The sequence below is a fragment of the Elgaria multicarinata genome, chromosome 18 (assembly GCF_023053635.1).
Source record: "Elgaria multicarinata webbii isolate HBS135686 ecotype San Diego chromosome 18, rElgMul1.1.pri, whole genome shotgun sequence".
NCBI lineage: Eukaryota > Metazoa > Chordata > Lepidosauria > Squamata > Anguidae > Elgaria > Elgaria multicarinata.
Window position 1 is genome coordinate 1,342,408 of NC_086188.1, and position 15,294 is coordinate 1,357,701.

General features: G+C 48.6%; 1 protein-coding gene across 1 annotated transcript; it reads left to right on the forward strand.

Moving 5' to 3' along the window:
- Nucleotides 1–326: 326 nt before the first annotated feature.
- Nucleotides 327–15,287, forward strand: TCTN1 (tectonic family member 1). The gene is made up of 14 exons (XM_063143794.1): nt 327–793; nt 2,279–2,399; nt 4,657–4,787; nt 6,028–6,197; nt 6,446–6,533; nt 7,173–7,282; nt 7,551–7,571; nt 9,343–9,468; nt 10,655–10,780; nt 11,146–11,227; nt 11,936–12,077; nt 12,840–12,993; nt 13,278–13,403; nt 13,886–15,287. Exons 1-14 carry the CDS (start codon nt 355–357, stop codon nt 14,027–14,029), a joined length of 1,980 nt encoding a protein of 659 aa, XP_062999864.1. The 5' UTR covers nt 327–354; the 3' UTR covers nt 14,030–15,287.
- The last annotated feature ends 7 nt before the right edge of the window (nt 15,288–15,294 follow it).

Consider the following 15,294-nt stretch of genomic DNA (forward strand, 5'->3'; position numbering starts at 1 on the left):
CTTAAGGTGCAATCCTATGCATGTTTAGACAGGAAAAAAAGTCCTTTTCAAAGTGGCCCGGTCGGTCTAGAGAAGCAGTTGCCCCACGTTGGGCCTTCTACGACTATGTCAAGACAGTTGCCATAGTAATGGCTTTAGTGCTCTTCTCCCCCCCCTCCCCGCGCCCCATCATGCCTCAGGCGCGACGGCGCTGCTCTTCACGGCGCCGCAAGGGGGAGCTGCCGGCTTCAGTCTCCTACAGCGGTCGCTCGGCCAGACTCCCGTCGTACCTTGCGCTGTCTCCATAGTTACCAATCCTCAGGCGTCTAGCTGTTGCCTAGGCCGCAGCGGCCTAGCTGAGCATCGGACGCCTGAATGGGGTGGGGGGCCCCACCGCCGCCGCCATTGCCGAGGCCGTTCGCGGTCCTTCTCTTGCTGCTGCCGATTTCCTCGTGTACCGCCGTGCCGACGAGCGCAACCCCGAGTCCCGCCACTCCACCTTCGGCGACTAGCCGGGATGGGACCACAGTTTCGGGGACGGAGTCCGAAGGGACCCCCGGTTCGGGGGCGACGACAGATCTTCCTCTTCCTTCAACCCCCGGGCCCAGCCAGGGCTCCCCGGGCCTCGGCGAAGAAACCCCCAGCGGGGCATCCATCCCGGTCCCCACTAGCCCCATAGTGCCTGCCACCCCCGGCCCCACTGCGGAAGCCGCCAGCTTCGGACCCAGCCCGGCAGGGAGTCCCGGCCCGTCGGGGGCAGCAGTTCCAGAAACGACGCCCCATCGTGGTCCCTGGCCTGCGCCCGTGACCGACGGTGAGCCCCGCCCCAGCACCTCTTGATGGGGTGGAAATGGGATCAGCGCGTAGGATGTAACCCGGAGGGAGGTGCGGGAGGGAAAGGCGAGAGAAGAGGCAGGAGAAGGGAGCGGCCCTCACTGGAAGCCAATGGGTGCTGGGGCAGAGGATGGGAAGGGGCGCTGGCACTTCATGGGCCTTTGGCCTGGCCGGCAGGGCAGCCGGTCCGGTGGCTGAGAAATAAAACGTCAAATGAAAGGAAGGGCTTCTTCACACAGCGCATAGTTAAGTTATGGAACTCACGACCACAAGATGCAGTGATGGCCACCAATCTGGATGGCTTTAAAAGGGGGTTGGATAAATCCTTGGAGGAGAAGGCTATCCATGGCTACTATCCCTGAAGGTTGTGTGCGATCTCCAGTATTCAGGGCAGTAAGCCTGTGTGCACCAGTTGCTGGGGAACATGGGTGGGAGGGTGCTGTTGCACCATGTCCTGCCTTGTTGGTCCCTGGTCAACCGCTGGTTGGCCACTGTGTGAACACAGTGCTGGACTAGATGGACCCTTGGTCTGATCCAGCATCAGGGCTCAAGTTAAAGGAAGCCAGATTCCAGCTGGACATTAGGAAAAACTTCCTGACTGTTAGAGCAGTACGACAATAGAAACAGTTCCCTAGGGAGGTTGTGGGCTCTCCCACAGTAGAGGCATTCAAGAGCTGGACCACCATCTGTCAGGGATGCTTTAGGGTGGATTCCTGCATTGAGCAGGGGGTTGGACTCGATGGCCTCGTAGGCTCCTTCCAACTCTGCTATTTTATTGATTCTATGATTCTTATGTTCTTAAAATGCTGGGGACAAGCAGCGTACACCTTGCTGCCCAACCTCATGGTTTTAAACTCAAAGGCAAGGAACACCTTTGGGAATTGGGAGCATCATTTCATTTATTACATTTCCATATCGCCCAATAGCCAAAGCTCTCCGGGTGGTTTACAAAGATTAAAAACCTTGAAAAAGACAGAATTATGTATAATATAAAAACAGTTTAGCTATAGACATATAAGCAGAGCAGACACACACACACATATCAAACGCTTCATTAAGAGTAATTCCTATCTTATTTTTAAATGGCTTTCGTCCCTTATTATAGAGCAGATTTATATAAGTGCAAAATACTGTTTTTAATATAAGCGTAAATAATTGCATAGTGGGAATTCATGAAGGAAGCCTTTTGGATGGCTATCCTAAAAGCAAGTCCTTGAAACTCCCTGTTTTTGTGGATCTGTACATTGTAGTATAAATCCAAGGTAGGCACCCTCCAGATGTTTTGGATGACAATTCCCATAATTCCCGATTATTCTCCATGCTGGCTGGAGCTGATGGGAGTTGTAGTCCAAGACATCTGGAGGGTACCAAGTTGCTTACCCTTGGTATAAACAAATTAATTTTTGAAACAGTACACTCCTTAAGAATCAGTACTATTTTGCTGTCAAAACCTCTTTGTTTTCAGTGGCTAAATTGTGTACTTGTGACCTCCTGGTGGATCAGTGCGACATAAATTGCTGCTGCGACCCCGTCTGCACTGCTGCAGATTTTAGCCTCTTCACTGCATGTTCTGTTCCTGTTGTCATGTAAGTGTTTGTGGAAATATCATGCAATTTGAAGGTGCATTTTAGATGGATTCAGATGCTCAAAAAGGGTTTGTGGTGCAGCCCATATGTGACTGTACCGCCTCAGAATGTATGGCATAGAGTTCACTTGCCTGCTTAACCAAACGCACAGTATCTTAACCCTGCTGTAGTGCTTCTTGAAATAAAACCTTCTGAATGGAATGGAAATAAGAGCTGGTTCAAGGATACAGCTTTGGATGTGGCACAGTCCTCTCATAGGACTGTGGCACATGTTCTCTATGCCCCCAGAATATATGGGAAGTAATTTCTCTAGAAGATTCCCCACATCAGAACGCCCTTGAATGTGAACAGCCAGGGCATCAGGGAGATGGCTACATTAAAAGGTTTCTCTCTGATGTGTGAGCTTTCTGGGTGAAGGGAGACATTGATGTGGAGATGCTTTTAGAAAAGTGATTCCCCTTCCATTGCACATTCTGAAGTTGCATACAAGCCCATGAGAGTCAAAAGCTACATCTTTGACTTGGTTCTTATTTCTTTTCCATTCAAGAGCTTTTTCTTCAGGGTAGAGACTATGTTTTTAGTTTGCTTGTTAAGAACTGCTTGCTGGATCCATACAGACACCGAGGACTTTATATCTGAAGTGTCTTGATCATAAGATTGTTTTTCCCTGGAGGGCATATTAACAGGAGTGTGTTAAAAAGAAAATCCAGATTTAGCAGCCTGAATTCTGGGCTATAACCTGAATTCCGTATGCTGAAAACCAGGCAAATCCAGCAGAGTTTGCTCATGTATGCGAATGTTGCCAAAAGTCAGCTAACCAGGAGAAGAACGGTGTAGCTCCCTCAGCCTCCTCTCTGGCTTCTGGCCTATCACTGGCCATTGCCCAACAGTTTTCAGTCTTGTCTTGGAGCTGTAATGGGCCAAGAAACTCTATTTTAAATTAAAATGTAAAATTTAAGCTGAAGTTTTTTAGCTGTGTTGCATCCTGTGTTTGCACAATATGATAATGGAAGCACCAAACCCCTTGCAATTAAATGCCTAATTTGATGTTGCTGAGCTTTTTAAAAGTGCATTCTTTCAAGATCTACTTCTGGAAAGAATAATTTTAGACCCACAGAGGTATTTTTAAGGATGTAAAATATATACGGCATGTATCATTCATGTCCCGGTAAAGTCCCCATTATGTGCCAGACGCTGCTCATGTGGAGCTTCCATGTTTTCGTCTTGCGGCATTCGAGCTTCGCTCCTCTCAGCAACTGTTTGTGCTTCTGGTAGTTTTGTGCATTGTGAATTTGACAACCGAATACAGCTATGCTGGCTGGTGGTATTCCTGCTGAATACAAATATGTCAGCGCGTTTCCAGTTGCCTCTTTCACATTGTCTTTTCAAGTGCGTTCAAAATAGCAGTGTGAATTCTCAGGACAAAAGGCCGCCTTTATCAAACTGCTTCCCTCCCCTCCCCACTGAAACATCGGGCCGATCTCGCCGTGGAGGCGTAACCTCCACTCCTTGGAACGTGACTCACTCCATCACCTGGGATTGATACTTGCCTTTGTTAAGGCCCACAGTGCCAATGTGCCACCCACGTTCAGGTACTTTCAGGATTCTAAGAGACGTCAAAGTGAATGCTTCCTGAATTTTAGATGAAAAGAAACGTGGCCTTGCCGACAGAGAGGCAGCACATCACGTTCTGCTGTTCCCTCTGGAAAGCACTGCGAAAATGTGGCCCCTCTATAATGCCAGGGTTCCTTGTTTTCAACCTTCGTTTTACTTACAATTATTTAAGATGTACATATGGCACGTTCCTGCCTGACAAGAAACCTCTGAGGCAGCTGACAATAAAAGACATTTAAAACATAATAAATGTAATGTGTTTTTAAAAATGGCAGTGGTGATGGGTAAAAACACTACAGGGCCATGAAATGTAAATGCTATCTTCTGATTTCTGCTGAACTCTCCAGCGTCCGATTTCTTTAGGCAGTACCTCCCATTTCATGTAAACATTTTACCAAGGATTCCTGTGTGCTATATCATCATCATCATCATCATCTTTATACTGCCCCATAGCCGACGCTCTCTGGGCAATTTACAACAATTAAACCTACAGAGGGAATGTCTCCAAATATGGCTGCTGCAATATTACAGCAAGCTTCAGAAGCGTGGCCCTCCCTGTGTTCCACATTGTAAAGATTTCCTATGTGTAAATAGATTGCATTTTTATAAAAACTTCTTTTCCTCCCCCCTCGCTCCTTTGGAGAGGTGACAGGCAGCTCTGCAGGCAGGAAGAAGCTCTCTATTCAATAAACCCAGCCGCGCACCCTCCTGAGAGGATATTTCAATTAGCCGACAAGGTCAACCCCAGCGTTTTCTGCATTCAGACCGCCAACTGTAAGTAGAGCCAAGTCAGGTGTAAGCTTCTTGTCAGGCTGATTCTTCAAAAGCCTCGTGGCTGGTTGTGTTGAGGGCTGAAATGATGAGGGAGATAGAGAAAGGCTGGGCGCTGCGTGAATTGACAGAGAGACACGTGCGACTCTCCCCTGCGCTCCCCCCAGCCTCGGGCTTATGTGCATCTTGAACAACGGTAAAAGAACATGCAAATGACCACATAGTGACTGAGGGTGCTCTTCAGCAGAATTTAATCTGAGCCTGAAGTATTTTTGGTGTCGCGTCTGAGACTTGCAACATGGAACATAGTACGGTTCATTTTATCTGTTTGGTTGTATAGCTGGCCCCATCCTGAAGGCTTGAAGGGTGTTAAAAAAACCAAGTCTTGGGTCCGGTTTGCACAACAAGCCAACTCACCGTAGGTGATGTGCAGCACATGCCAAGCTCTGTTTTGAATCTGCAACCCCCAATCGGTGGGTTGCTGTATCATGCAAACCTGGTCACTGTTGGTTATTTGAGGGTCAAACAACGCACAACCTTCGGTTTGTAGTAGGGTTAAGCAGTAGTTACATTTAAACGTGGACACCTGGCACACACTGCCGCCCACCAGGGATTAAACAGCGCAAGGGGAGCCCAAGGAAGTGGGTCTCAGTCAAGTAGGATACGACCTGAATGCATTTGTGTTGGCTTCTGCGGCAGTCTTGCAGCCCCTGTTAAGCCGTTTTCCTAGCCACAGATTCCGATTCTGCAAGTGTCCATCGGGATATAAAATAGCACCGCTCCCAGTGGAGGCTGGTGGCTCCGATGTCAGTGGGGTGGTGAATCCACCCTGGACTTCAATCCGAACTCGAAAGGAACCATTCAAGGTGCGGATAGTTCCCTTAAGGGTTCTGACTGAAGCCTGGAGTGGATTCACACACACACACACCACTGACAGGAGCCACCAGCCACTTACAGGTTTACCAGGGAGGGGGCATCACTTACCCTCAGCTTGAGTAGTGTGACCATTCGCATTTGCTTGTGAAACGATCTGTGCCTTATTTCTGTCCCCCTTGTCCCAACATATGGTTGGATTTTCTCCATGTGATCTCAAGCATGGAAGAACTTCTATGGATCCCAGTCTTTTTTTATTGTGAAAATCAGTCCCAGAATGCCATTGTTAATGCAATTAAATGTTTTCCATTGAACTTTTTTCTCTCTCTCTCTCTCTCTCTCTTTTTTTTTTTTTTGGGGTGGGGGGCAGACAAAGCTGCCTTGTCCTTCCAGGATCCAGAAATCCCCACTTCACAGAACTTTGGTCAGCTTCTTCAACAGTTTGGCGGGGACACCTTTGATGCTGAAAATGATCTTGCACCGACACTTGAATCACAAACTCAGCGTGCCGCTGATGCAAACAAGACCAGCAGATACGAAGTAAAGAGGAAAAGATGTTGCATGTTTCCGCTTTGTGGTACCTGCAATTTCTGTAAACCGCCCAGAGAGCCCTGTGTAATAAATAAATAAAATAAATAAAATAAATGTCCGAATGTGTTCACGGCAACTGGAACAGTGCCATTAAAGATTAGAACGTTTGGCTAAAACGTATTGGTGGCCAGAGGCTAACTTGTATCTTGTCACTTCTTACATGGAGGAAATGAAAGCTGTGTGTTTTCTTTTGACAGTTTAAGGATCCGATCCAGACTTCAGATGGGTTTCTAAGGCTCCCGGCGCCTCTCTTCCTCTCCCAGTGTGCTCACAGTAACCCTGCAGGTCAGAAAGGACGCTCTGCCTTGTGCTGGCTTTTTTCCGCGCGACAGCTTGGGGGTGTCCATCTGAGCATCAACTTTGCCCATTTTGGAGAACCCTGTGCTTGTCCAAGCGGGCTCCAGCCCATGACGGCCCCTGCTACAAGTCTTTAAGCTGCCATCGTGGCTGCTCCTTTGAAGCTTTGTATGGGACTGACAGTTTTTTGGAGAATGTTTTCTTTCCAAAACTTGGGATCTGTTCTTGTTCCGGTTTTTTGTTGTGTTAGGAATTTGGAACTCTGAAACTGGGTTTGGTGGGGAAAGAGAGGGGCAGAGGGGTAGAGAAAGGGAGGGAGGTTTTTAGGAGCTTCAGCTTGTTGGTGGAGTGGATGCTTCCCATATAGGAAGTCATGGATTGAGTTCCGGGGTTCATCTTTTGCACCTAGCAGGGCTAGGAAAACCTTCCGGGCCAGTTCAGACATAACAGTAAGCCAGAATTGCGGTGAACCATAGCTCAACACTCATGAAGAGTGCGCTGGTGTGTGCTGCCTGATTGCTTATGCTTGTCTTCTGCTATCTAACGTGCGTTTGTTTTGGGTACCTGCTTTCTGCCAACATATGAAGACTTTCTGGTGATTCTCTTGTGTTCCTGTGGTTTCTTCAGGGTTTTTACTGAACCAGGCTGTGAAATGCAACACGGTGATCGAGTCGGACAAATGCACGGCCATTCCAGCGCTCAGCATGCAGTTCTACACCAATTCTAGCATTTTGGCTGTGAGTGTTGATTTTGGGAGTCCTCAGAAAGGGGGATTTTGTATGTAAAGAAGAGAGGAGCGGCGAAAGAAGTCAGGATCGCGGGTTTATTTGTTTTTCGCTCGGAAAGCAACGCTCACGCCGTTTGCAGCTGTAGGTATAATTAAGACTTCTATAAACACAGATACTTGGGATGGAGGTTTAACTCATTACCACTTCTGCAAAAAGGGTGGGGGGAGAGGGGGAAAGGCCATGTCTGAAATGCTACTGCTTCTTCTGTTCCCACTAGGTACCAAATTCCAGTCAAATGGTACGTGTCTCTTTATTCTGGTTTTTGGCCGATTTGCTGTTTATTTGTGGAAACATTGTATATGCGGTCTCTTGCCACGTGAATGTTACAGTTAAAGGATAGCAGGTTAAATCTCTGTTTCAGCAGATTGATAGTAAACTTACATGTTAAACTGCTTTGCATGTGTGCAGGCAGGTGTGGGCACAAGGATGCACGTAGGTGTGTGTGTGCAATGAGCTAGAGATGTAAGATGCCTGGGAATATTGAAGCTGTGGGGGGAACTATTTATTTCCCCCCCCCTTTTTTAGACCGCCTTGAGGCCCAGTATTGGGCAAAAGGCAGGATACAAATAAATATAATAATAATACCGTATTTCTTTGATTGTAAGACGCACACTAATTTCAGTACCACCAACAGGAAAAAAAGCTTTGATTCGAAGAAGAAGAATTGCACTCGCGATTCTAAGACGCACCCCGTTTTTAGATATGTTTATATGGGGGGAAAGTGCGTCTTAGAATCGAAGAAATACGATAATAAGTGTGTGGGGTGGGTGTGTAGGAAATGGACATTTTGGAAAAGACTGAAATGGAAGTAATTCTTTATCAAACCTAAATTTATTTTACTGTTTTAACTCACAAAATGCAGAATTTGTAACTTAGCATAGAAAATTATACCATTTGGCATATTATTGAAATGTACAGAGCAGCCCTATGCATGTTTACTCAGAAGTAAGACCTACTCTGTTTAGTGGAACTTAGTTCCAAGTATAGGATTACAACTTCAAGAGCAATGCTGTTTTACAATGCTGTCTGATACGTGACTACTCAGAAGTAAGCCTAATTGAGTTCAGCAAGGCTTACTACCCGGTAAATGCATAGGACTGCATCCATAATTTTATATAAGCCAAAGGACAGCAGACAGTAGTTTCTAGCATCTCAGGGCACCAGTAGAAAGCAAGAAGCAATTTTTGGAAAAGGAAGACCCCGTATGCTTTTCCCCTGAAGATGGCAGGACCCTTTCTGCAATGTCATGCACCTTAGATTTGTCTGTGTTGTGTGTCTACAATAGACACAAGTGTTACTGTTCTCTAATGCCTTGCATAGTCTCTCATAGGAATCTTGTTTCACACTTTGAAGGCGTAAAACGTTATCTTAAAAAGGATTTCACTCATTCTAGGATTTTTTTTCCAGTGCTCCCCAAAATGTCTGACTTTTCCATTGGAACAGATTTTTCTGTGGGGTTTTATTGGGACCCCTCGTATCTCTAGTAAGAGTGTGTGTGTGTGTGAGGGGGGCGTGAGGCTGCATGTGTGGATGCATACGAGTGTCAGTTTGGCCCTGTGTGGCCAGGGCTGTTCTAGATGCTTTGGCCACGCTGCTACCAAATAGCTTTCACCCTCCCAGCCTCAGAGCTGGGGATGTGGCAGGGGTCAAAGCTGGGAGGATGCTGGTCACTCCTCATGTTCGCCAGAGGGTGGTGCCATGAGTCACTGTGGTGAGCAGGGATGGCCCTGAGGATGCACCCCTTTACTTTCTCCCACGTAAGCGAGAGGTTGCTGCTGCTGCTATCTATGGGGGAAAGCAAATGGCCACACTAGGGGACACTGCTATAAGGGCAAAAGCGTCTCCTTCCCCCACACCAGGTGGCCCAGGGCACAGTTTGGAAATGAGCAAACCATCACTGCGTCAAGGTCTGTTATCATAGCTTGTGTAGAAGACAGTCAGGTGTCTCATCAACGTATAAGAAAAAGCCGCCGCTCTTTGTCTGGTGAGGCTGCCGGTTATACTTTCAGGTGACCATCACCATCCAGTCTGTCACTGTGCAGACTCCGGAGGGGCTGCGCATGCGCCTGGCCAACGAAGGGGCCCTGCTGCTCCCTGAGCTAAATGGCCAGTTCTGCAACAACTCGGTCCTTGAGGTAGGTGTCCCATTTCCTTTTCCTCGGTGCATGTCTTGAAAGACAAGAGCAGAGGCTCCTACTGGAAGGTGGAAACCGAATGACTTGTAAGGCTGTGAACAAGTCTTCCATCCAATTCAAAAGCTGCGGGAGGTAGACAGGCCAAGAGACTGTCGGATCAACTCACAGGGCGTTTGTTGGAACAGGTGCTCCTCTTCCCCCCAGATTTGCAGCGATGAGCATAAAAACGGCAGGCGCATTGCTAGCAGTGGTGAAGAGTGTCAGTTCCAATGCATAGGAAAGGAAAGGAACCTCTCGTGCAAGCACTGAGTCATTACTGACCCTTGGAGGGACGCCAGCTTTCGCTGACGTTTTCTTGGCAGGCCTTATAGCGGGGTGGTTTGCCGTTGCCTTCCCCAGCCATGATTACCTTTCCCCCAGCTAGCTGGGTACTCATTTTACCGACCTCGGGAGGATGGAAGGCTGAGTCGACCCGAGCCGGCTACCTGAAACCAGCTGGGATCGAACTCAGGTCGTGGGGAGAGTTTCGGCTGCAGAAACTGCTGCTTTACCGCTCTGCGCCACATGAGGCACAATTCCAATGGATAACTGGTCTCTAAAAAGCCCAAACCAAGGCCTGGAATGGATTTCCAGGAAACCCACACTGCCATGCCTTCACTCAGTTAGTGACGTGCCCTTTCTCCACCGGACAGTGCCCAAACCCATTTATAATCTATCAGATTAAGAACAATAAACATAGCAGTTCAAAATCTAATGTAAATGATCAAATGTAATGTAATGTAAAAGAGAGCTCCAGCTATTGGGCGGTATAGAAATGTAATAAATAAATAAATAAATAAATAAATAAATAAGCCCCAGCTGAGAACAAGCCTACCTGCGTCTCCCATGAAGCATTTGCCTTGCCTGCAGCTGTGAAACAAAGCCTGAACACATGGGAGGATCTATGCTTTTCTTTTCATCCCTTGTTACCTGGGCTCCTCTCTCTCTCCCTCCCTCTCCAGCCTTCAGGTCTAACTTTAAATTGCAAGGCCCTTGAGACAGGGACGTGAAGTTTTCTGGTAAAGCAGGATGGACGCTAAGGGCATAGTATCAGCCGTAAGCAGGGCTTTATTATTTATATTCCTAGCTGTTCCAGAGTTGTTGACCTCCCTGCTTATTCATTTGCATAACGTTCTTGGTTTTCCAGGCGCGCTACCTTGTCACCTTCACAGAGGCAGGCGAAATAATCAGCGCAGCTGTGTCTTTGGTCCTGGGGACCGTTAACATGGCGGCATTTTTTGTACAGCAGACCTTTGAGATCCGTTTCATTCAGGTAATTTCCCAAAGTATTTTATTGTCTTCCTTGGGAAGCCAAATTTTGAAAATACAGACTCTTCAGAAGAACAGGTGACAGCGCTGGAAGAAAATGCAGCTTTCTCAAAAGAGGAGGGAGTTCCGTAAACCGTGTTAAAAATTCTCCCGAGTTTGTTCCTGTTTCCTTCACAGCCAAAGTCTGAAAATTGTTCCTATCTGTGTCAAGTTGAAACAACAACAATAATACGAAAACAGTTATTGGAATAGTTCAGTGCTTATTAAACAACGATTGATGGGGTGTTTATGATCCTAAGAGAGAATTTTCATATTAGCTGCTTTGCAAGTAGTGTTAAATGTTGTATGTTGGTTTGTTTTTTGACACAGCAAGATACTCATCCTGTTTCTCTCAGTGGAAGCCCTGGTTATGTTGTCGGATTGCCCATAAAGGCTGGAGTTCGATCAACTGCATATCCTTTTCTCTTTATCCAAGCACGGCTTATAGAAGCGCTGCAAAATTCCCCCTGCCTGGAAAAATGATACTGAGAAACGTTGCCTCGCTCCATCTTGAAGGGATGATGGCAGGTGCAGACGCTGAACAGCCGTTTCTGATTTTTGCCCTGGAGAAGAACGGCAGGGAAGCGAGCGCAGAAACACAGTATCAGCAGCACCCCTGCTGCTGGTCTTCCTGGATTCTGTGGGGTACTTGAATACGCTCTGGGACTTTGCAAGGCTTACAGTCCAGACTTCATTCTCAGCCTCGCGCCTTCCTTTTTCTGAGCTCTGTTGCCAGACCCACCATGCAGCTGGGCTATAGGAACCCACCTCGTGTGCCCTTATTCCATAGAGTCCAGGCTCACTCATAGAAGTTGGGTGGGATGATGGAGAGCAAGCTGGGTATTGTGGGACTGGCCGGTTGTTCCAGCACGGAGCGTGAGCTGGGGAGGTTTGCCCTGCCATAGCTGTCTTCTGCACTCGGGGGAAGGGGCCGCATCTCAGTGGCAGGAGGTCTCCGGTTTGATCCCCAGCATCGCCAACTGAAAGCGCCAGATAGCAGGTGAGGGGTAAAACCCTTCTCTGGTGGACAAACGGGCTGACGACCTGGTAAAGGCCAGCATCTCTCAGTTCAACGATCCAGAAGTTCTCCAGCTTGTTTCCCCTTAACTCTTTGCCTTTACCTCTGGAGTCATTCAGAGTGCGAACGAAGGCGGCCAGCTCACCATAATGAAAAGCACATCCGGCCAGGATTGCTTAGCTGTAGAGGGAAGCAGAACTCCGGTACTGTTCGGGTACAACATGATGTCTGGCTGCCTGCTGCGGTAAGGGTGGACGGATTTTTTTAACACTTAACATCCTGCTCAGCAAGATGGCAGCGTTGCGTGCCAGTGGGGTTGTTGCCGTCTTGAATTTCTGGCACGTATCCGTTGGCTATAACACAATCCGACACATAGGATGACTTCAGTCTAAAAGCCCCAGGCCCCTCCTCCTTCTTCCCTCTCTCTCTTTTATGAACGTGAGACAAGCTGTCAATTGGGGTAGGTCTCACCCCGCAATTTCAGATAGCAATCATTTTTGGGAAGCTAATGGCTAGTAGAGCGTGCACACACACACACACACACACACACCGGGGGTGGGGGTGGGGGTGAAAGCACTTGCCACCCTTCATTCAAAGTGGCCTGCCAGCCAGCCAGTATTATCTTATGTTTGGGCAGTTGCTTAACAGCCCATAGATTCCCTCTTCGTGTTTCTACTCACTTGCTTGAAACAAATATAGCTCAATTAGTGACTCAGGCAAACCAAATGAAAGGCCAGTAGTCCAAGTCCACCGTCCCCAACCTTTCCCACACCTCCCAGCGTGCCCCAGCTAGTTGCAGAAGCCTGGTCTAAATAATTTCCCCCCTCTACCCCGCAAGTTTTTTAAAAAATCAAAATGTATCCCCTCATATTATCCCACTGAGCGGCAGAAGTGCACAAGATGGCATGGCCTGCTAGCGTAACTTCTCTACAGGCTGTGTGTTGTGGCCAGTGGGTGATAGGTTGCCATGGAGCAGGGCTGACTTGGTGACTTCCTTTTCCAAAAGAATTACCAAGGATATGGACTGCAGGCTCGTGGCCCCGGCCCTCCTGGACGTGCTGAAGGGCCAGACCTTTCCGGACTGCGTGGCCTCCTTTGGCGATTCTCTGCCCCAGAATGGACTGGACTGGGTGCAAATTTATTACAATGTCACCAAACCGGTAAGGAGTCACCCACCCTGGCCTCCATTGACATGGGGTGGTTCCTTTCCCTCTACGAATTGTCCTGGGAGAAAAGCACGCCTGATCTCCTTCAAGAACTTTGGCTGCTGGGTTGGAAAACCCAGGATCTCTTCCCCTCTGATTAAGAGACCTCAGATTGAGGAGGTGGTTACGGATTTGTGTGGAGCCCCAGGCTAACCATGACACCCAAGGGTGCGGTGATGTTATTTATGGCTCAGCAAGATTTGAATCTCTTGTTCTCTCTCTCTCTTTCTTTTTTAAAGACCACCTGTGAAATTCCTGTCTCATTTGATTTAGAAGTGAAATGGACTAAATATGGCTCCCTGGTTAACCCCCAGGCTAAGATTGTGAGCATCACAGTGACAGTCGTGACAGCCGCCTTGCCCCAGGTGGGTGGTGATCTCCTGCGCTTGCAGGGAACATAGCAAGACATTGGGTGCATTTTTAACTGAACTGGCTCGTTCCAAGCATGCAAGGAACCGTGGAGGTGTGTACATGTACGAGACACGATGTGTGGCTAATGAACCCCGTTTTTCCCATGGAAAGGGAACCCAGGGAGCATTGCGGGATGCTGAGGGCTTTTTCTGCTTGCTTCGGCTCAAAGGGTGGGATTGTGCCGACTGCCACCCACAAGCTGCGAAGGGAAGCTTCCTGGGCTCCGTAGGCGGCCCGCTGCGAAGCCTTCGTCCGCCTCTGAGCCTGAAGGGGGTCTATAAAAGCCTGACAAGCAGCCTGTGAGCTAGATGGGGAGAGGGAGGGCGGGGACGGGGCTGGAGGGGGGCAGAGCCAGGCTGGCCGGCCCCAGCTGCTTTGGAGTGCACGCCGTGCGCTTCCTTGTCGTGGAATCCGCCTCTGTGCTTCCCCCTTGCAGGTCGATCCAGGAAGCCCAAGAACCATCCAGATACTCAGTTCTGCTACTTTCAGCGATGTCTCCGCACCTGCTGAGCCGGGTTACAAAGCGCGGCCGACCATCGAGGCTCACTTGCCCTTTGACTTTTTCTTTCCATTCGTTTAAAGGAAGTGTTGGGTCAGAGGGAGACGTCCTGCTTTGAAGGAAAAAAAGAAAAAAAGATGCAGCCGGGGGGGACGAGGGGGGACCGCTTTTCCAACCAGCATTGCAAGAGGATTGACGTTTGTCTCCCAAAGGGGATGAGCTGGCTCCGTGCATGCATGTATGAAGGGAAGGATTCCAAATAAAGCCGAAATGGGCCTTGGAGCTAAGGGGAAAATTCGCCCTGCCTCTCAGCTTCATCAACCAAGCTCTCTCATCTGCTGCCGCAGAGAGAGAGAAGCAGCCCATTCTATGCTACCCTGGAAGTCTGCTGCAGAGGAGTTCAGCGTTTCTTGGGCCTCGGCTTCCCCCCCACCCCCCTGCGGCTGCAACACAGCCATTCCTCCTTGCCCTTGTAATATGGGAACTGTCACTGTATTCTGAGGTGCAGGGAATTGTCAAGGAAAGGGCCCTTGTGCCTAGATGGTCACAGACTTCCTTCCTCTGCTGCGACGCTCCAGGTTCCAGTACCTGCTGCATATTCCTTCTGGACTGATTTTTCGAGGTTTACTGTAATTCAAGCTATTACTCCAAACTTCACTTCAATGCTCTCTGCTTGAGAGAGAGAGAGAGAGAGAGAGAGAGAGAGAGAGAGAGAGAGAGAGTGAGAGAGTGAGTGTTCTCAAACACCCATTTGATGTCCCTTAGCAGCCAGCTTTATCCTGTGAAGGCTTTACTGGGATAGGGCTGACGGGCAGGAAGAAGAAGGAACAGCTTTGACAGGACCCACGCCGTTTGGTGCTTTCGTTGCCAACGGTGAAATCGCTCTGTGTTTGCAAAGTGCTTTCCTGTTCTGTAGAATCTCCTCTCCTGATGTGCTGCAATCCCCGCCCCCCCCCCCCCAGGATTACTTCTCCTCATGGCAATTCGGGTTTTGTTTGTGTGGGTTTTTTAATTATTCATGCCACTGTAAGCTTTTGCCAAAGCCAGTTTGAGGGTGGGCAAGGAAGTGTGGGGGGGGGGAGTGGAATGCATGAATGGGGTGGTGGAGTGGAAGTGGGAGAGTGGCTCAGTTATTACCTTCCGGACAGCCGAAGCAGCGAACATCAGAAACCCCAAGGGAGAAGAAAGCCAAATGTGGAGGGGGTGAGATGCTTGGGGAAAGCGGTCTGCCCTTCCAAATGCGCGTCTGCTCCCTCTTTCCTTGTGTTGCAGACCTTCTCTCGGTACTAAGAGTTGTGACTTGAAACTTTGTGAAACCAATCAAGGCCGTCCTGCTATACAGATCT